Source organism: Oncorhynchus nerka, linkage group LG7 (assembly GCF_034236695.1).
Source record: "Oncorhynchus nerka isolate Pitt River linkage group LG7, Oner_Uvic_2.0, whole genome shotgun sequence".
In the NCBI taxonomy this organism is placed as follows: domain Eukaryota; kingdom Metazoa; phylum Chordata; class Actinopteri; order Salmoniformes; family Salmonidae; genus Oncorhynchus; species Oncorhynchus nerka.
In genome coordinates, this window is record NC_088402.1 from 94,574,844 (window position 1) to 94,596,890 (window position 22,047).

Consider the following 22,047-nt stretch of genomic DNA (forward strand, 5'->3'; position numbering starts at 1 on the left):
GAACACTATTAGGTTTGTAGGAAGTAGTGAACACTATTAGGTTTGTAGGAAGTAGTGAACACTATTAGTTTTGTAGGAAGTAGTGAACACTTAGTTTTGTAGGAAGTAGTGAACACTTAGTTTTGTAGGAAGTAGTGAACACTACTTGGGATGTGGTTGTAGACTTGTTTATGACGTTGCATCAGGTCAAGTGGTCTCTTATGGTAGTTGTGGAGAGCTACAGGCCAGTGTGTGCATGTTTTGTTCCAGCACAACACTAACAAACACGCCTGAGTAACCTAACCCAGGCCTGGGGCTGTGGTGTGGTACAGGGTAGTAGAGACTGTACGGTGTCCTGTCTGGGTGGGGCATCAGTTGCGGTTTCATTTCCTGTTAAAGGCCTCTGCCGGGTGAGATGAATGAGGAAGTGAGCTGGTAGAACTTCCTGTTTCAGAAATTCTAACTGATCAACTGTGGTACCTCTGTGTGCCTGTTTCTGTGGAAGTGTGTGTGTTTTTGCATTTTTTTTGTGATGAGGTGTTTTGGTTTTCAGTGAACGATGGTTGTGTAGGCTTAAACAGAATCTACAGTCTAGTAACCCATGAGGCTTAAACAGAATCTACAGTCTAGTAACCCACGAGGCTTGTGTCCCCTCTCATGTAAAAGTCAGTGTTCAGTAAATAAACTCTCTGTCTCTCTGTCTCTGTCTCTGTCTCTGTCTCTGTCTCTCTCTCTCTCTCTCTCTCTCTCTCTCTCTCTCTCTCTCTCTGTCTGTGTGTCTCTCTGTGTGTCTCTCTCTCTCTCTCTCTCTCTGTCTGTGTGTCTCTCTGTCTGTCTCTCTCTCTCTCTCTGTCTCTCTCTCTCTGTGTGTCTCTCTGTGTGTTTCTCTCTCTCTCTGTCTCTCTCTCTCTCTCTGTGTCTCTCTCTTTGCCTCTCTCTCTCTCTCTCTGTCTCTCTCTCTCTCTGTGTGTGTCTCTCTGTGTGTGTCTCTCTCTCCCTGTCTCTCTCTCTCTCTGTGTCTCTCTCTTTGCCTCTCTCTCTCTCTCTCTCTCTCTCTCTCTCTCTCTCTCTCTCTCTCTCTCTCTCTGTCTCTCTCTCTCTGTGTCTCTCTCTTTGCCCCTCTCTCTCTCTCTCTCTCTCTCTGTGTGTCTCTGTGTGTGTCTCTCTCTCTCTCTGTCTCTCTCTCTCTCTGTGTGTGTCTCTCTGTGTGTCTCTCTCTCCCTGTCTCTCTCTCTCTGTGTCTCTCTCTTTGCCTCTCTCTCTCTCTCTCTCTCTCTCTCTCTCTCTCTCTCTCTCTCTGTGTCTCTCTCTTTGCCTCTCTCTCTCTCTCTCTCTCTCTCTCTCTCTCTCTCTCTCTCCTCTCTCTCTCTCGGTCTCTCTCTCTCTCTGTGTCTCTCTCTTTGCCTCTCTCTCTCTCTCTGTCTCTCTATCTCTCTGTGTCTCTCTCTTTGCCTCTCTCTCTCTCTCTCTCTCTCTCTCTCTGTGTGTGTGTCTTTCTGTGTGTGTCTCTCTCTCTCTCTGTCTCTCTCTCTCTCTGTGTGTGTCTCTCTGTGTGTGTCTCTCTCTCCCTGTCTCTCTCTCTCTGTGTCTCTCTCTTTGCCTCTCTCTCTCTCTCTCTCTCTCTCTCTCTCTCTCTCTCTGTCTCCCCTCTACTAGGTGATCTATGAGTTGACGGAGGGAGAGAGACAGCTGATCGAGGACCTCAGTCTGGTTAAAAAGGTACCTGTCAACTCTGTGGTGTTCCAGGTGTTCTAGGAACTAACTCTGTGGTGTTCTAGGTGTTCTAGGAACTAACTCTGTGGTGTTCTAGGAACTAACTCTGTGGTTTTCTAGGTGTTCTAGGAACTAACTCTGTGGTGTTCTAGGAACTAACTATGTGGTGTTCCAGGTGTTCTAGAAACTAACTCTGTGGTGTTCTAGAAACTAACTCTGTGATGTTCCATGTGTTCTAGGAACTAACTCTGTGGTGTTCCAGGAACTAACTCTGTGGTGTTCTAGGAACTAACTCTGTGGTGTTCTAGGAACTAACTCTGTGCTGTTCCAGGAACTAACTCTGTGCTGTTCCAGGTGTTCTAGGAACTAACTCTGTGGTGTTCCAGGTGTACTAGGAACTAACTCTGTGGTGTTCCAGGTGTTCTAGAAACTAACTCTGTGATGTTCCATGTGTTCTAGGAACTAACTCTGTGGTGTTCCAGGAACTAACTCTGTGGTGTTCCAGGAACTAACTCTGTGGTGTTCCAGGAACTAACTCTGTGGTGTTCCAGGAACTAACTCTGTGGTGTTCCAGGAACTAACTGTGCTGTTCCAGGTGTTCTAGGAACTAACTCTGTGGTGTTCCAGGTGTACTAGGAACTAACTCTGTGGTGTTCCAGGAACTAACTCTGTGCTGTTCCAGGTGTTCTAGGAACTAACTATGTGGTGTTCCAGGTGTTCTAGGAACTAACTCTGTGGTGTTCCAGGTGTACTAGGAACTAACTCTGTGGTGTTCCAGGAACTAACTCTGTGCTGTTCCAGGTGTTCCAGGAACTAACTCTGTGGTGTTCCAGGAACTAACTCTGTGCTGTTCCAGGTGTTCTAGGAAATAACTCTGTGGTGTTCCAGGTGCTCTAGGAACTAACTCTGTGGTGTTCCAGGTGTACTAGGAACTAACTCTGTGGATTTCTAGGAACTAACTCTGTGGTGTTCTAGGAACTAACTCTGTGGTGTTCCAGGAACTAACTCTGTGGTGTTCCATGTGTTCTAGGAACCAACTCTGTGTTGTTCCAGGTATTTTAGGAACTAACTCTGTGGTGTTCCAGGTGTACTATGAGCCCATGCTGAAGTTGGACATCATGACCGAGAGTGAACTAGGGCAGATCTTTGGTACTCTGGACTCTCTCATACCTCTCCACGAAGGTAACCCACAATCCTCCTCTTTAAGGTCTCATTTCCTGTCTGTATTCAGATTGAAGGTGTATTTATCTGGATGGTTCTGTGTTTGTTTGCTCTGGTCTTGTTGTAGATCTCTTGGCTCGGCTGGAACGCCTGAGAGGATCAGAAAAGACTGTTGGGGCAGTTGGAGTAACACTCTTCAATTGGGTGAGAAACCGTCACCATGGAAACTGAGGACTGAAAGAGAAGAGGGAGAAGGGAATGCACTTTGTGAACCATGTCTTCATCCCTCCCTCCCTCCCTCTGTCTCTCCCCCCTCTATTTCTCCCTTCTCCTTATTTCTCTCTCTCTCCCTCCCTCCCTCTATTTCTCCCTCCCTCTATTTCTCCCTTCTCCTTATTTCTCTCTCCCCGCTGTCTCTCTCCCTCCCTCTATTTCTCCCTTCTCCTTATTTCTCTCTCCATCTCTCCCTCCCTCTGTCTCTCTCCCTCCCTCTATTTCTCCCTTCTCCTTATTTCTCTCTCCCCGCTGTCTCTCTCCCTCCCTCTGTCTCTCTCCCTCCCTCTATTTCTCCCTTCTCCTTATTTCTCTCTCCTTCTGTTGCTCTCCCTCTTTCTCTCTCGCTCTATTTCTCTCTCCTCCTTTCTCTCTCCCAATCTCTCCCAATCTCTTTCTCCCTCTCTATCTCTCTCTCTCTCTCTCTCTCTCTCTTTATAGTTCCCCTGTCTAGAGGCGTATGTGACATATTGTTGTAACCAGGTGGAGGCTAAGGTGAGTGTTTCCTGTCAAGGTTTGTTCCTAACCAGTTTTTACCTGTCACTGACATCATATTAGGTTTGCTGTTCATTGGCTGATTTATTGACTGACTAACTGATTGATTGATTTATATTTTGCTTAATCAGTTGGTGGATTGGTTAATTGATGCACTGATTGAAGGTTTATTGATTGTATTGATTAAGGCCCTGTTGGACATGAAGAAGCAGCAGAAACGAGTGGAGCAATTCCTTCGTCTGTGCCAGGAGTCGTCTTTTAGCAGGAAGTTGGACCTCTGGAACTTCCTGGACCTCCCTCGCAGCCGATTGGTCAAATACCCGCTGTTGCTACGGGAGATTCTGAAGAGCACGCCACCAGATCACCCCGATGAAGACACACTGCCTGACGCTGTGAGGATACACACACATTGACTGGTTGTTTCATTCATTTATTTATTGGCTGATTGATGGGTCACCTGATTGATTAGTTGATACACACACCCATCACTCCCCCCCCCCAGTTGGTCCAGTCCATCGTATCAGATATGGCCGTCATTGTAATTAAGAATTTGTTCTTAACTGACTTTAACATATTTTTAAATGCCCCCCAGTTGGAGTTGGTCCAGTCCATCGTATCAGATATGGCCGTCATTGTAATTAAGAATTTGTTCTTAACTGACTTTAACATATTTTTAAATGTCTCCCCCCCCCCCCAGTTGGAGTTGGTCCAGTCCATCGTATCAGAGGTGGACAGAAAGACCGGGGAGGCGGAATGTCAGTTCTATAGGAGGGGCTTGGCTTATCTGGAGGAGGGCCAAAGGCTCCCTGAGATCCAGCTGTCACGATTCCTCTACTGCCACGGAGAACTGAAGAACAACAAGGGACAGGTACCGTCTATCTTTCCTCGGGTCTCCACCCAATTAGGTAAATCCGCCTTCAGTTTTAATGTCCCCCATTTTTTGAATAACCTGCAGAACTCCCTGCGTCTGGGGCCTCCTGAGTGGCGCAGGGGTCTAAGACACTGCATCGCAGTGCTAGCTGTGCCACTAAGGATTCTGGGTTCGAGTCCAGGCTCTATTGCAGCCGGCCGCGACCGGAAGACCAATGGGGGGGCGTCGTCCGGCTTAGGGGGAGGGTTTGACCCGCAGGGATGTCCTTGTCCCATCACTCACTAGCTACTCCTGTGGCGGGCCGGGCGCAGTCCACGCTGACACGGTCGCCAGGTGTACGGTGTTTCCTCCGACACATTGGTGCGGCTGGCTTCCGGGTTAAGCAGGCATTGTGTCAAGAAGCAGTGAGGCTTGGTTGGGTCGTGTTTCGGAGGACGCACGGCTCTCGACCTTCGCCTCTCCCGAGTATGTACGGAAGTTGCAGCGATGAGACAAGACTGTAACTACCAATTGGGGAGGAAACGGGGTAAAAAAAACTATATATATAGGGGAACCACTAGGCTACCTGCCTCCTCTAACCACTAGGCTATCTGTCTCCTCTAACCACTAGGCTATCTGTCTCCTCTAACCACTAGGCTACCTGCCTCCTCTAACCACTAGGCTACCTGCCTCCTCTAACCACTAGGCTACCTGGCTCCTCTAACCACTAGACTACCTGCCTCCTCTAACCACTAGGCTACCTGCCTCCTCTAACCACTAGGCTACCTGCCTCCTCTAACCACTAGGCTATCTGTCTCCTCTAACCACTAGGCTACCTGCCTCCTCTAACCACTAGGCTACCTGGCTCCTCTAACCACTAGACTACTTGCCTCCTCCAACCACTAGGCTACCTGCCTCCTCTAACCACTAGGCTACCTGCCTCCTCTAACCACTAGGCTACCTGCCTCCTCTAACCACTAGGCTACCTGCCTCCTCTAACCACTAGGCTACCTGCCTCCTCTAACCACTAGGATACCTGGCTCCTCTAACCACTAGGCTATCTGTCTCCTCTAACCACTAGGCTACCTGCCTCCTCTAACCACTAGGCTACCTGTCTCCTCTAACCACTAGGCTACCTGCCTCCTCTAACCACTAGGCTATCTGTCTCCTCTAACCACTAGGCTATCTGTCTCCTCTAACCACTAGGCTACCTGGCTCCTCTAACCACTAGGCTACCTGGCTCCTCTAACCACTAGGCTACCTGGCTCCTCTAACCACTAGGCTACCTGCCTCCTCTAACCACTAGGATACCTGGCTCCTCTAACCACTAGGCTACCTGTCTCCTCTAACCACTAGGCTACCTGGCTCCTCTAACCACTAGGCTACCTGCCTCCTCTAACCACTAGGATACCTGGCTCCTCTAACCACTAGGCTACCTGCCTCCTCTAACCACTTGACTATCTGTCTCCTTCTTTACCACTAGGCTACCTGCCTCCTCAACCACTGGATACCTGCCTCCTCTAACCACTCGTAGGGCTACCTGCCTCCTCTAACCACTAGGCTACCTGCCTCCTCTAACCACTTGGCTACCTGCCTCCTCTAACCACTAGGCTACCTGCCTCCTCTAACCACTAGGCTACCTGCCTCCAGTCCACTAGGCTACCTGCCTCCTCTAACCACTAGGCTATCTGTCTCCTCTAACCACTAGGCTACCTGCCTCCTCTAACCACTAGGCTACCTGCCTCCATCTAACCACTAGACTACCTGCCTCCTCTAACCACTAGGCTATCTGTCTCCTCTAACCACTAGGCTACCTGCCTCCTAACCACTAGGCTACCTGCCTCCTCTAACCACTAGGCTACCTGCCTCCTCTAACCACTAGGCTACCTGGCTCCTCTAACCACTAGGCTACCTGCCTCCTCTAACCACTAGGCTACCTGCCTCCTCTAACCACTAGGCTACCTGCCTCCTCTAACCACTAGGCTATCTGTCTCCTCTAACCACTAGGCTACCTGCCTCCTCTAACCACTAGGCCAAAGGGCTCCCTGAGATCTACCTGCCTCCTCTAACCACTAGGCTACCTGCCTCCTCTAACCACTAGGCTACCTGCCTCCTCTAACCACTAGGCTACCTGCCTCCTCTAACCACTAGGCTACCTGCCTCCTCTAACCACTAGGCTACCTGCCTCCTCTAACCACTAGGCTACCTGCCTCCTCTAACCACTAGGCTATCTGTCTCCTCTAACCACTAGGCTACCTGCCTCCTCTAACCACTAGGCTACCTGCCTCCTCTAACCACTAGACTACCTGCCTCCCTCTAACCACTAGGCTATCTGTCTCCTCTAACCACTAGGCTACCTGCCTCCTCTAACCACTAGGCTACCTGCCTCCTCTAACCACTAGGCTACCTGCCTCCTCTAACCACTAGGCTACCTGCCTCCTCTAACCACTAGGCTACCTGCCTCCTCTAACCACTAGGCTATCTGTCTTCTCTAACCACTAGGCTACCTGCCTCCTCTAACCACTAGGCTACCTGCCTCCTCTAACCACTAGGATACCTGGGGAGGAACCACTAGGCTACCTGCCTCCTCTAACCACTAGGCTACCTGCCTCCTCTAACCACTAGGCTACCTGCCTCCTCTAACCACTAGGCTACCTGCCTCCTCTAACCACTAGGCTACCTGCCTCCTCTAACCACTAGGCTACCTGCCTCCTCTAACCACTAGGCTACCTGCCTCCTCTAACCACTAGGCTACCTGCCTCCTCTAACCACTAGGCTACCTGCCTCCTCTAACCACTAGGCTACCTGCCTCCTCTAACCACTAGGCTACCTGCCTCCTCTAACCACTAGGCTACCTGCCTCCTCTAACCACTAGGCTACCTGCCTCCTCTAACCACTAGGCTACCTGCCTCCTCTAACCACTAGGCTACCTGCCTCCTCTAACCACTAGGCTACCTGCCTCCTCTAACCACTAGGCTACCTGCCTCCTCTAACCACTAGGCTACCTGCCTCCTCTAACCACTAGGCTACCTGCCTCCTCTAACCACTAGGCTACCTGCCTCCTCTAACCACTAGGCTACCTGCCTCCCTCTAACCACTAGGCTACCTGTCTCCTCTAACCACTAGGCTACCTGCCTCCTCTAACCACTAGGCTACCTGCCTCCTCTAACCACTAGGCTACCTGCCTCCTCTAACCACTAGGCTACCTGTCTCCTCTAACCACTAGGCTACCTGCCTCCTCTAACCACTAGGCTACCTGCCTCCTCTAACCACTAGGCTACCTGCCTCCTCTAACCACTAGGCTACCTGCCTCCTCTAACCACTAGGCTATCTGTCTCCTCTAACCACTAGGCTACCTGCCTCCTCTAACCACTAGGCTACCTGCCTCCTCTAACCACTAGGCTATCTGTCTCCTCTAACCACTAGGCTACCTGCCTCCTCTAACCACTAGGCTACCTGGCTCCTCTAACCACTAGGCTACCTGCCTCCTCTAACCACTAGGCTACCTGCCTCCTCTAACCACTAGGCTACCTGGCTCCTCTAACCACTAGGCTACCTGCCGCCCCAATTGTTTCTGAGGTTAATATTATATACAGTGCGTTCAGAAAGTATTCAGACTTTTTTTCCACATTGTTACATTACTCTTAATTTAAATTTGATTCAATTCATTGTTTTCCTCATCAATCTACACACAATACCCCATAATGACAAAGTGAAAACTACAATTTCTATATACCAGTTTTTGCTTTGTCATTATGGGTTATTGTGTGTAGATTGATGAGGAGGGAAAAACCAATTTAATCAATTTTAGAATAAGGCTGTAATGTAACAAATTGTGTAAAAAGTCAAGGGGTCTGAATACTTTCCGAACACATTGTATATCCGTCCTCCTGTAGAAGCTCCATGTGTTCCTGTTTGAGCTGTGTCTGGTTCTGACCCGCTCGGTGGAGGACAAAGAAGGGGGCGTGGTCTTTCAGGTGTACCGCCAGCCCCTCCCCACCGCCACACTCCACCTCGAAGACCTACCTGACGGGGAGGGCGGCGGTGGAGGGGCCTTCAGGGGGGCCTTCACCAGCGGCAACGACAAAGGTATGGAGTGTTACTGGGTGTTACTGGGTGTTACTGGGTGTTACTGGGTGTTACTGAGTGTTACTGGGTGTTACTAAGTGTTACTGACTGTTACTGCGTGTTACTGGGTGTTACTGCGTGTTACTGGGTGTTACTGAGTGTTACTGGGTGTTACTGAGTGTTACTGAGTGTTACTGAGTGTTACTGGGTGTTACTGGGTGTTACTGCGTGTTACTGGGTGTTACTGAGTGTTACTGGGTGTTACTGGATGTTACTGACTGTTACTGACTGTTACTGAGTGTTACTGACGGTTACTGACTGTTACTGACGGTTACTGACGGTTACTGAGTGTTACTGGTGTTACTGAGTGTTACTGGGTGTTACTGAGTGTTACTGAGTGTTACTGAGTTACTGAGTGTTACTGAGTGTTACTGCGTGTTACTGAGTGTTACTGCGTGTTACTGGGTGTTACTGAGTGTTACTGAGTGTTACTGAGTTACTGGGTGTTACTGAGTGTTACTAAGTTACTGACGGTTACTGAGTTACTGAGTGTTACTGGGTGTTACTGCGTGTTACTGGGTGTTACTGAGTGTTACTGCGTGTTACTGGGTGTTACTGAGTGTTACTAAGTGTTACAGACTGTTACTGAGTTACTGACGGTTACTGAGTTACTGCGTGTTACTGGGTGTTACTGAGTGTTACTGGGTGTTACTGAGTGTTACTGGGTGTTACTGAGTGTTACTGGGTGTTACTAAGTGTTACAGACTGTTACTATTACTGAGTGTTACTGACTGTTACTGACGGTTACTGACGGTTACTGACTGTTACTGACAGTTACTGACTCTTACAGACTGTAACTGAGTGTTACTGACTGTTACTGACTGTAACTGAGTGTTACTGACTGTTACTGGGTGTTACTAACATTTACATTACATTTAAGTCATTTAGCAGACGCTCTTATCCAGAGCGACTTACAAATTGGTGCATTCACCTTATGACATCCAGTGGAGCAGCCACTTTACAATAGTGCATCTAAATCTTTTAAGGGGGGGAGAGAAGGATTACTTTATCCTATCCTAGGTATTCCTTAAAGAGGTGGGGTTTCAGGTGTCTCCGGAAGGTGGTGATTGACTCCGCTGTCCTGGCGTCGTGAGGGAGTTTGTTCCACCATTGGGGGGCCAGAGCAGCGAACAGTTTTGACTGGGCTGAGCGGGAACTGTACTTCCTCAGTGGTAGGGAGGCGAGCAGGCCAGAGGTGGATGAACGCAGTGCCCTTGTTTGGGTGTAGGGCCTGATCAGAGCCTGGAGGTACTGAGGTGCCGTTCCCCTCACAGCTCCGTAGGCAAGCACCATGGTCTTGTAGCGGATGCGAGCTTCAACTGGAAGCCAGTGGAGAGAGCGGAGGAGCGGGGTGACGTGAGAGAACTTGGGAAGGTTGAACACCAGACGGGCTGCGGCGTTCTGGATGAGTTGTAGGGGTTTAATGGCACAGGCAGGGAGCCCAGCCAACAGCGAGTTGCAGTAATCCAGACGGGAGATGACAAGTGCCTGGATTAGGACCTGCGCCGCTTCCTGTGTGAGGCAGGGTCGTACTCTGCGGATGTTGTAGAGCATGAACCTACAGGAACGGGCCACCGCCTTGATGTTAGTTGAGAACGACAGGGTGTTGTCCAGGATCACGCCAAGGTTCTTAGCGCTCTGGGAGGACACACATGGAGTTGTCAACCGTGATGGCGAGATCATGGAACGGGCAGTCCTTCCCGGGAGGAAGAGCAGCTCCGTCTTGCCGAGGTTCAGCTTGAGGTGGTGATCCGTCATCCACACTGATATATCTGCCAGACATGCAGAGATGCGATTCACCACCTGGTCATCAGAAGGGGGAAAGGAGAAGATTAATTGTGTGTCGTCTGCATAGCAATGATAGGAGAGACCATGTGAGGTTATGACAGAGCCAAGTGACTTGGTGTATAGCGAGAATAGGAGAGGGCCTAGAACAGAGCCCTGGGGGACACCAGTGGTGAGAGCACGTGATGAGGAGACGGATTCTTGCCACGCCACCTGGTAGGAGCGACCTGTCAGGTAGGACGCAATCCAAGCGTGGGCCGCGCCGGAGATGCCCAACTCGGAGAGGGTGGAGAGGAGGATCTGATGGTTCACAGTATCGAAGGCAGCCGATAGGTCTAGAAGGATGAGAGCAGAGGAGAGAGAGTTAGCTTTAGCAGTGCGGAGTGCCTCCGTGATACAGAGAAGAGCAGTCTCAGTTGAATGACTAGTCTTGAAACCTGACTGATTTGGATCAAGAAGGTCATTCTGAGAGAGATAGCGGGAGAGCTGGCCAAGGACGGCACGTTCAAGGGTTTTGGAGAGAAAAGAAAGAAGGGATACTGGTCTGTAGTTGTTGACATCGGAGGGATCGAGTGTAGGTTTTTTCAGAAGGGGTGCAACTCTCGCTCTCTTGAAGAAGGAAGGGACGTAGCCAGCGGTCAGGGATGAGTTGATGAGCGAGGTGAGGTAAGGGAGAAGGTCTCCGGAAATGGTCTGGAGAAGAGAGGAGGGGATAGGGTCAAGCGGGCAGGTTGTTGGGCGGCCGGCCGTCACAAGACGCGAGATTTCATCTGGAGAGAGAGGGGAGAAAGAGGTCAGAGCACAGGGTAGGGCAGTGTGAGCAGAACCAGCGGTGTCGCTTTGACTTAGCAAACGAGGATCGGATGTCGTCGACCTTCTTTTCAAAATGGTTGACGAAGTCATCTGCAGAGAGGGAGGAGGGGGAGGGGGAGGAGGATTCAGGAGGGAGGAGAAGGTGGCAAAGAGCTTCCTAGGGTTAGAGGCAGATGCTTGGAATTTAGAGTGGTAGAAAGTGGCTTTAGCAGCAGCGACAGAAGAGGAAAATGTAGAGAGGAGGGAGTGAAAGGATGCCAGGTCCGCAGGGAGGCGAGTTTTCCTCCATTTCCGCTCGGCTGCCCGGAGCCCTGTTCTGTGAGCTCGCAATGAGTCGTCGAGCCACGGAGCGGGAGGGGAGGACCGAGCCGGCCTGGAGGATAGGGGACATAGAGAGTCAAAGGATGCAGAAAGGGAGGAGAGGAGGGTTGAGGAGGCAGAATCAGGAGATAGGTTGGAGCAGAGGGAAGAGATGATAGGATGGAAGAGGAGAGAGTAGCGGGGGAGAGAGAGCGAAGGTTGGGACGGCGCGATACCATCCGAGTAGGGGCAGTGTGGGAAGTGTTGGATGAGAGCGAGAGGGAAAAGGATACAAGGTAGTGGTCGGAGACTTGGAGGGGAGTTGCAATGAGGTTAGTGGAAGAACAGCATCTAGTAAAGATGAGGTCGAGCGTATTGCCTGCCTTGTGAGTAGGGGGGGAAGGTGAGAGGGAGAGGTCAAAAGAGGAGAGGAGTGGAAAGAAGGAGGCAGAGAGGAATGAGTCAAAGGTAGACGTGGGGAGGTTAAAGTCGCCCAGAACTGTGAGAGGTGAGCCGTCCTCAGGAAAGGAGCTTATCAAGGCATCAAGCTCATTGATGAACTCTCCGAGGGAACCTGGAGGGCGATAAATGATAAGGATGTTAAGCTTGAAAGGGCTGGTAACTGTGACAGCATGGAATTCAAAGGAGGCGATAGACAGATGGGTAAGGGGAGAAAGAGAGAATGACCACTTGGGAGAGATGAGGATCCCGGTGCCACCACCCCGCTGACCAGAAGCTCTCGGGTGTGCGAGAACACGTGGGCGGACGAAGAGAGAGCAGTAGGAGTAGCAGTGTTATCTGTGGTGATCCATGTTTCCGTCAGTGCCAAGAAGTCGAGGGACTGGAGGGAGGCATAGGCTGAGATGAACTCTGCCTTGTTGGCCGCAGATCGGCAGTTCCAGAGGCTACCGGAGACCTGGAACTCCACGTGGGTCGTGCGCGCTGGGACCACCAGATTAGGTGGCCGCGGCCACGCGGTGTGGAGCGTTTGTATGGTCTGTGCAGAGAGGAGAGAACAGGGATAGACAGACACATAGTTGACAGGCTACAGAAGAGGCTACGCTAATGCAAAGGAGATTGGAATGACAAGTGGACTACACGTCTCGAATGTTCAGAAAGTTGAGCTTACGTAGCAAGAATCTTATTGACTAAAATGATTAAAAATGATACAGTACTGCTGAAGTAGGCTAGCTGGCAGTGGCTGCATTGTTGACTTTGTAGGCTAGCTGGCAGTGGCTGCGTTGTTGATTCGGGGGCTAGCTGGCTAGCTAGCAGTGTTGATTACGTTACGTTGCGTTAAAAGAACGACAATAGCTGGCTAGGTAACCTAGAAAATCGCTCTAGACTACACAATTATCTTTGATACAGAGACGGCTATGTAGCTAGCTATGTAGCTAGCTACGATCAAACAAATCAAACCGTTGTACTGTAATGAAATGAAATGAAAATGTGATACTACCTGTGGAGCGAGGCGGAATGCGACCGTGTTGTTGAGTTCTAATCGGTAGACGTTGGCTAGCTGTTGGCTAGCTAGCAGTGTCTCCTACGTTAAGGACGACAAATAGCTGGCTAGCTGACCTCGGTAAATTAAGATAATCACTCTAAAAACTACACTCTAAACTACACAATTATCTTGGATACGAAGACAGCAAAGACAACTATGTAGCTAGCTAACACTACACTTATCAAGTCGTTCAGTTGAGGGTAATAGTTTCTACAGTGCTGCTATTCTTATTGACTAAAATGATTAAAAATGATACAGTACTGCTGAAGTAGGCTAGCTGGCAGTGGCTGCGTTGTTGACTTTGTAGGCTAGCTGGCAGTGGCTGCGTTGTTGATTCAGGGGCTAGCTGGCTAGCTAGCAGTGTTGATTACGTTACGTTGCGTTAAAAGAACGACAATAGCTGGCTAGGTAACCTAGAAAATCGCTCTAGACTACACAATTACACAATTATCTACACAATTATCTTTGATACAGAGACGGCTATGTAGCTAGCTATGTAGATGGTGGGCGTTAGCTAGCTGGCTAGCTGCTGGGCAGATACAAAGACGGCTATGTAGCTAGCTAAGAAGAAATTGCTAAGATTAGACAAATCAAACCGTTGTACTATAATGAAATGTAATGAAATGTAATGAAAAGTTATACTACCTGCAGACCGAAGTGCAGACCGAAGTGCGGATGCGACTGCTCGCTCCAAACCGGAAGTAGAGTGTTACAGACTGTTACTATTACTGAGTGTTACTGAGTGTTACTGAGTGTTACTGTTACTGACTGTTACTGAGTGTTACTGACTGTTACTGGGTGTTACTGAGTGTTACTGTTACTGACTGTTACTGAGTGTTACTGAGTGTTACTGTTACTGACTGTTACTGAGTGTTACTGCGTGTTACTGAGTGTTACTGAGTGTTACTGTTACTGACTGTTACTGAGTGTTACTGACTGTTACTAACTGTTACTGTTACTGACTGTTACTGAGTGTTACTGTTACTGACTGTTACTGAGTGTTACTGTTACTGACTGTTACTGAGTGTTACTGTTACTGAGTGTTACTGACTTACAGCCTGTTACAGACTGTTACTAAGTGTTACAGACTGTTACTATTACTGAGTGTTACTGAGTGTTACTGAGTGTTACTGACTTACTGTTACAGACTGTTAGACTGTTACAGACTGTTACTGACTGTCACTGAGTGTCACTGAGTGTTACAGACTGTTACAGACTGTTAGACTGTTACAGACTGTCACTGAGTGTCACTGAGTGTCACTGAGTGTTACTGAGTGTTACTGAGTGTTACTGACTTACTGTTACTGACTGTTACTGAGTGTTACTGAGTGTTACTGAGTGTTACAGACTGTTAGACTGTTACAGACTGTTACTGACTGTTACAGACTGTTACTGAGTGTTACAGACTGTCACTGAGTGTCACTGAGTGTTACTGAGTGTTACTGAGTGTTACTGACTTACTGTTACTGACTGTTACTGACTGTTACTGAGTGTTACTGAGTGTTACAGACTGTTAGACTGTTACAGACTGTTACAGACTGTCACTGAGTGTCACTGAGTGTCACTGAGTGTTACTGAGTGTCACTGAGTGTCACTGAGTGTTAGACTGTTACAGACTGTTACAGACTGTCACTGAGTGTCACTGAGTGTCACTGAGTGTTACAGACTGTTACTATTACTGAGTGTCACTGAGTGTCACTGAGTGTTACAGACTGTTACAGACTGTTACTGAGTGTTACAGACTGTTACTGACTGTTACTGAGTGTTACAGACTGTTACAGACTGTCACTGAGTGTTACAGACTGTTACAGACTGTCACTGAGTGTTAGACTGTTACTGATCCTCATTCTCTCTCTGTCTGTCAGTACGTAACTGTCTCAGGGTGTCCAGCAGGGGGCGCTCCAAGGCCCAGTCTCACAGTCTCCAGGCCAACGACTCATTCAACAAGCAGCAGTGGATCTCCTGCCTGCGCCAGGCCATGGTCCAATCACGAGACAGGGACGCCCAGGTCAGCCAATCACCGCTGTCGTCCCGCCTCTCCCCAGACTTCGCCCTGTACCACATCGCAGAGCTGAGTCTGAGCTCAGACACCGAGATGGCAGACCAGAGCAGTCAATGACCGAGCAGAGTGATCCGTGACAGACAGACTAGACCAATCCAATCAAAGACTGATCAACTAATTGCTTAGCAATAGTCCCATGATGCATTTGGAGGTGGTAGTGATGTTAAACATGAAGGATGTGTACGCTGGTCAGTACAGTTTTATAAGGGGAGAGAGGGGGGGTTGGGTGATGTTATATTGGCTCGTTATGTAATGTGCCTTCTAGCCTGGGTGCCAGGCTGTTTGTGCTCTCTTGTCTCAACTCCTTATGGAATCGTCATGCAGAACAATGACCACGGAGATCTGGGACGAGGAGAACATACTTTGGGAGCTCTGGAGTCAATCAAGTTCCAAAGGGTACCATCATCAGACGTCTTCTGGAACAGGATGTGATAATGCCTAGAGAACGGTCTTTGTACCATATACATGGTCTTTGTACCATATACATGGTCTTTGTACCATATACATGGTCTTTGTGCCATATACGTGTTTAAACTCCCTTGCAATGTTAGCTGTGATTTATAGATCACATTGATAACCTGTACAGATTCAAGGCAATATTGATGAAAGTAAATGTTATGAGTGAAGTGGGTATTTTTTTTATTTTTTATTTTTTATTTGACTTGTTGCTAATAAACTTAAATAACTATGACGCCTTGTGGTTAGAGTGTTTAGTTCTTTAACCAAATGGTTGCTAGATGGGATCCCCCGAGCTGACAAGGTAAAAACCTGTCGTTCTGCCCACTGAACAAGGCAGTTAACCCACTGTTCCTAGGCCGTCATTGTAAATAATAATGTGTTCTTCACTGACTTGCCTAGTTAAATAAAGGTTAAAAAAAAATACATACAATGCCTCTCTCCCTCTCAGCTGTGAGAATCCCATGTGTTCCCATCTGGTCTTACAGTAAGGTTAGGGACAAAATTACAGCTACGTTTCGATGGTAAGATCCAGAGGGAAAATATTAGGGATGATTATCTCAGACACTCTCTCTCCCCCCTCTCCATCTCCCCCTATATCTCTCCCATTCTCTCACCATCTCCCCCATTCTCTCTCTCTTTCCCGTTCTCTCTCCATCTCCCCCGATCTCTCTCCCGTTCTCTCTCCATATCCCCCTATCTCTCTCCATCTCCCCCTATCTAAAACGGTTTTCCAAAATGCAAAGTGCATCTTTAATAAAGATGAAAGTACAACAGTCTACAAAACAAGACATGTGAAAAAACCAAAACAGCCCTATCTGGTGCCATAAACACAAAGACAGGAACAATCACCCACAAAACCCAACACAAAACAGGCTACCTAAATATGGCTCCCAATCAGAGACAATGACTAACACCTGCCTCTGATTGAGAACAATATCAGGCCAAACATAGAAATAGACAAACCAGACACACAACATAGAATGCCCACCCAGCTCACGTCCTGACCAACACTAAAACAAGGAAAACACACACAAACGATGGTCAGAACGTGACACTATCTCTCTCCATCCCCCCCTATCTCTCTCCATCTCCCCTATCTTTCTCCCGTTCTCTCTCTCTCCCCTATCTTTCTCCCCGTTCTCTCTCTCTCCCCCTATCTCTCTCCCGTTCTCTCTCCATCTCCCCCCCTATCTCTCTCCCGTTCTCTCTCTCTCCCCCTATCTCTCTCAGTTCTCTCCATCTCCCCCTATCTCTCTCCCGTTCTCTCTCCATCTCCCCCTATCTCTCTCCCCATCTCGTTCTCTCTCCATCTCCCCCTATCTCTCTCCCGTTCTCTCTCCATCTCCCCCTCTCTCTCTCCCGTTCTCTCTCCATCTCCCCCTCTCTCTCTCCCGTTCTCTCTCCATCTCCCCTATCTCTCTCCCGTTCTCTCTCCATCTCCCCTATCTCTCTCCCGTTCTCTCTCCCGTTCACTCTCCATCTCCCCCTATCTCTCTCCCGTTCTCTCCATCTCTCTCCATCCCCCCCTATCTCTCTCCCGTTCTCTCTCAAACCCTCTCTCTCACCTTTCTCACTCCCAGCTCCTCAACAGTATTTTATAATGTCAATGGTAATGTTGTGCACATTTACCTGTTCTACTATTCTACTAACGTTTAATCCAATCAGGAAGTCCATTGTGGCTCATCCAGTAAAAAAAAACATTTGACCCCGTTTTTCTCCCCAATTTCCTGGTATCCAATTGTCTCATCGCTGCTACTCTCGTACGGACTCGGGAGAGGCGAAGGTCGAGAGCCGTGCGTCCTCCGAAACACGACACAACCAAGCCGCACTGCTTCTTGACACAACGCCTGCTTAACCCGGAAGACAGCCTTACCAATGTGTCGGAGGAAACGCCGTACACCTGGCGACCAGTGTCAGCGTGCAATGCGCTCGGCCCGCCACAGGAGTCACTAGTGTGCGATGGGACAAGGACATCCCTGCTGGGCAAACCCTCCCCCATGGGTCTCCCGGTCGCGATGCAGTGTCTTAGACCCCTGAGACGGAGCCTTAGACCCCTGAGACGGAGCCTTAGACCCCTGAGACGGAGCCTTAGACCCCTGAGACGGAGCCTTAGGCCCCTGAGACAGAGCCTTAGACCCCTGAGACGGAGCTTTAGACCCCTGAGACGGAGCCTTAGACCCCTGAGACGGAGCTTTAGACCCCTGAGACGGAGCCTTAGACCCCTGAGACGGAGCCTTAGACCCCTGAGACGGAGCCTTAGACCCCTGAGACGGAGCTTTAGACCCCTGAGACGGAGCCTTAGACCCCTGAGACGGAGCCTTAGACCCCCTGAGACGGAGCCTTGGACCCCTGAGACGGAGCCTTAGACCCTGAGACGGAGCTTTGGACCCTGAGACGGAGCCTTAGACCCCCTGAGACGGAGCCTTAGACCCCTGAGACGGAGCCTTAGACCCCTGAGACGGAGCCTTAGACCCCTGAGACGGAGCCTTAGACCCCTGAGACGGAGCCTTAGACCCCTGAGACGGAGCCTTAGACCCCTGAGACGGAGCCTTAGACCCCTGAGACGGAGCCTTAGACCCCTGAGACGGAGCCTTAGACCCCTGAGACGGAGCCTTAGGCCCCTGAGACGGAGCCTTAGGCCCCTGAGACGGAGCCTTAGACCCCTGAGACGGAGCCTTAGACCCCTGAGACGGAGCCTTAGGCCCCTGAGACGGAGCCTTAGACCCCTGAGACGGAGCCTTATACCCCTGAGACGGAGCCTTAGACCCCTGAGACGGAGCCTTAGACCCCTGAGACGGAGCCTTAGGCCCCTGAGACGGAGCCTTAGGCCCCTGAGACGGAGCCTTAGACCCCTGAGACGGAGCCTTAGGCCCCTGAGACGGAGCCTTAGACCCCTGAGACGGAGCCTTAGACCCCTGAGACGGAGCCTTAGACCCCTGAGACAGAGCCAAATGAAACTACTTCCTTAGAGCTATGACAGACTCTGTTAAACAGACTGAATGAAACTACTTCCTTAGAGCTATGACAGACTCTGTTAAACAGGCTGAATGAAACTACTTCCTTAGAGCTATGACAGACTGTTAAACAGGCTGAATGAAACTACTTCATTAGAGCTATGACAGACTGTTAAACAGGCTGAATGAAACTACTTCCTTAGAGCTATGACAGACTGTTAAACAGGCTGAATGAAACTACTTCCTTAGAGCTATGACAGACTGTTAAACAGACCAAATGAAACTACTTCCTTAGAGCTATGACAGACTGTTAAACAAGCTGAATGAAACTACTCCCTTAGAGCTATGACAGACTGTTAAACAGGCTGAATGAAACTGCTTCCTTAGCGCTATGACAGACTGCTAAACAGGCCAAATGAAACTGCTTCCTTAGAGCTATGACAGACTCTGTTAAACATGACATATGAAACTACTTCCTTAGAGCTATGACAGACTCTGTTAAACAGACCAAATGAAACTACTTCCTTAGTGCTATGACAGACTGTTAAACAGGCTGAATGAAACTACTTCCTTAGAGCTATGACAGACTGTTAATTAAACAGGCCAAATGAAACTACTTCCTTAGCGCTGTCTGTTCCTCCCCCATACAGCCTCCAGTTGTCTGTTCCTCCCCTATACAGCCTCCAGTTGAGTGCTCCTCCCCCATACAGCCTCCAGCTGACTGTTCTTCCCCCATACTGCCTCCAGTTGTCTGTTCTTCCCCCAAACAGCCTCCAGTTGTCTGTTCCTCCCCCATACAGCCTCCAGTTGACTGATCCTCCCCCATACAGACTCCAGTTGACTGTTCCTCCCCTATACAGCCTCCAGTTGAGTGCTCCTCCCCCATACAGCCTCCAGCTGACTGTTCTTCCCCCATACAGCCTCCAGCTGACTGTTCTTCCCCCATACAGCCTCCAGTTGTCTGTTCTTCCCCCATACAGCCTCCAGTTGTCTGTTCTTCCCCCATACAGCCTCCAGTTGACTGTTCTATCCCCATACAGCCTCCAGCTGACTGTTCTTCCCCATACAGCCTCCAGTTGACTGTTCTTCCCCCATACAGCCTCCAGTTGTCTGTTCTTCCCCCATACAGCCTCAGCTGTCTGTTCTTCCCCCATACAGCTCCAGTTGTCTGTTCTTCCCCCATACAGCCTCCAGCTGACTGTGCTTCCCCCATACAGCCTCGGCTGTCTGTTCTTCCCCCATACAGCTCCAGTTGTCTGTTCTTCCCCCATACAGCCTCCAGTTGACTGTTCTTCCCCCATACAGCCTCCAGCTGACTGTTCTTCCCCCATACAGCCTCCAGTTGTCTGTTCTTCCCCCATACAGCCTCCAGCTGACTGTTCTTCCCCATACAGCATCAGCTGTCTGTTCTTCCCCCATACAGCTCCAGTTGTCTGTTCTTCCTCCATACAGCCTCCAGCTGACTGTTCTTCCCCCATACAGCCTCCAGCTGACTGTTCTTCCCCCATACAGCCTCCAGCTGTCTGTTCTTCCCCCATACAGCCTCCAGCTGTCTGTTCTTCCCCCATACAGCCTCCAGTTGACTGTTCATCCCCCATACAGCCTCCAGCTGACTGTTCCTCCCCATACAGGGGATACAGTAATTATCTAAAATATGTTTCCATTGTGACATGTAAGCTATCATTCCTTGGTCATATGAAAGAACACTGTATTTCATTCATATGAACATTTACATTTTAGTCATTTTAGTCGCTGTTATCCTCTAGTGGTGTGGGGGCTGTGCTTTGGCAAAGTGGGTGGGGTTATATCCTTCCTGTTTGGCCCTGTCCGGGGGTGTCCCTGTCATGGCTTTTGTGTCATCCGTACAGATACCAACACATCTTGACCACCAAAGTCCATTTGATGTCACAAAGCTGTCCAGTACTTTAGAAATATCCTGTTCTGGTTTCCAGTGGTTTGCAAAAGAGGATGTCTTCCTTAATTGACCCCCCATAAACGTAACGGACATATACCAGGAGCTGTGCCAGGTCCTCTTGCTCAGTTGTGCACCGGGGCCTCCCACTCCTCTTTCTATTCTGGTTAGAGCCAGTTTAAGCTGTTTTGTGAAGGGGAGTAGTACACCGCGTGGTTTGAGATCTTTAGTTTCTTGGCAATTTATAACATGGAATAGCCGTCATTTCTCAGAACAAGAATAGACTGACGAGTTTCAAAAGAAAAGTCTTCATTTTTAGCCATTTTGAGCCTGTAATCGAATCCACAAATGCTGATGCTCCAGATACTCAACTAGTCTAAAGTAGGCCAGTTTTATTCCTTCTTTAATCAGGACAGCAGTTTTCAGCTGTGCTAACATAATTGCAAAAGGGTTTTCTAATGATCAATTAGCCTTTTAAAATGATCAACTTAGATTAACTAACACAACGTGCCATTAGAACACAGGAGTGATGGTTGCTGATAATGGGCCTCTATACGCCTATGTAGATATTCCATTAAAAATCAGCCGTTTCCAGCTACAATAGTCATTTACAACATGAACAATGTCTACACTGTATTTCAGATCGATTTGATGTTATTTTAATGGACAATTTGTTTTCTTTTCTTTAAAAAAAAAAGGCATTTCTAAGTGACTCCACATTTTTGAATGGTAAATGTATGTACCACTGAATTGGAAACAAATAGGATCATGGTTAAATTAGCATTACTTAGAGACCCCCCCAAAGTTGGACTTTTGTTGCATTTACGGGAGCTAATGTCTCATTCAGGGGAGCTGACGCAGGAAGTGAACCCTGGACAGCCAATCACTACAGCTGATGCTACAAACAGAGCATTCAGCAGCCAATCAGAAAAGCTGTTAAGCAGAGCTTTCAACAGCCAATCACTACAGCTGATGCTACAAACAGAGCATTCAGCAGCCAATCAGAAAAGCTGTTAATTAAGCAGAGCTTTCAACAGCCAATCACTACAGCTGATGCTACAAACAGAGCATTCAGCAGCCAATCAGAAAAGCTGTTAATTAAGCAGAGCTTTCAGCAGCCAATCACTACAGCTCATACTACAAATCAGAAATGGAGAAATGCCAGATGTGTGGATCCATTTTTAGCCCAACCTGCATAAATGGTGTTTTTAGGCAGAATGATCGTCATCTGGCTGATAATGGAGCCTCGAGGGAAAAACATGTTAGAAATTCCTGAGTTGATTTCTGGTCCCAGTCCCTCCCCCCCCTCCCTCCTACAAACACAGCATCCAGCAGCCAGAAACTGTACTACATATGGGAATATTTACAAACAGCTGTGATGTAGCGATGTTGTAACCAAGCAACCAGCATCTCAACCGACTGGTCTGACTGTAGACTACTTGAGGTTTGAGAGTGAGTCTGGGACTGAGAGAGGAGAAGGGTGATTGAGCCTGGGGGGGTAGATCAACTTCTGAAATTAGTCTATTTTTCTAAATATATTTATATATTTTCTTTATCACTTGTTTTTTACTCTTTGACTTCTTTCCTTTATTTGATTCATGTGGATATTATTTGTGTTATGCTATTTCTTGTAAAGTGCAAATCAAAACAAATCAAAAT

General features: G+C 48.8%; 2 protein-coding genes across 3 annotated transcripts in view; one reads left to right on the plus strand and one right to left on the minus strand.

The window, feature by feature from the left end:
- The window catches only part of arhgef3l (Rho guanine nucleotide exchange factor (GEF) 3, like), a 40,777-nt gene extending 25,023 nt beyond the window's left edge, over positions 1-15,754 (plus strand). For both annotated transcript variants that reach the window (XM_065021005.1, XM_065021004.1), the window contains 8 exons: positions 1,636-1,698; positions 2,778-2,874; positions 2,981-3,057; positions 3,568-3,621; positions 3,810-4,013; positions 4,319-4,489; positions 8,368-8,560; positions 14,867-15,754. In XM_065021005.1, coding sequence (XP_064877077.1) covers positions 1,636-1,698; positions 2,778-2,874; positions 2,981-3,057; positions 3,568-3,621; positions 3,810-4,013; positions 4,319-4,489; positions 8,368-8,560; positions 14,867-15,120 — 1,113 coding nt within the window. In that variant the 3' untranslated portion in view covers positions 15,121-15,754. The remainder of the gene's footprint in view (positions 1-1,635; positions 1,699-2,777; positions 2,875-2,980; positions 3,058-3,567; positions 3,622-3,809; positions 4,014-4,318; positions 4,490-8,367; positions 8,561-14,866) is intronic.
- A 2,170-nt stretch (positions 15,755-17,924) lies between these two features.
- Positions 17,925-19,866, minus strand: LOC135572670 (proline-rich protein 2-like). Its single transcript, XM_065021112.1, has 2 exons — positions 19,780-19,866; positions 17,925-18,458 (listed from the first exon to the last, which is right to left on the minus strand). The coding sequence occupies exons 1-2, from the start codon at positions 19,864-19,866 to the stop codon at positions 17,925-17,927; spliced, it is 621 nt and encodes a 206-aa protein (XP_064877184.1).
- Positions 19,867-22,047: the final 2,181 nt, after the last annotated feature.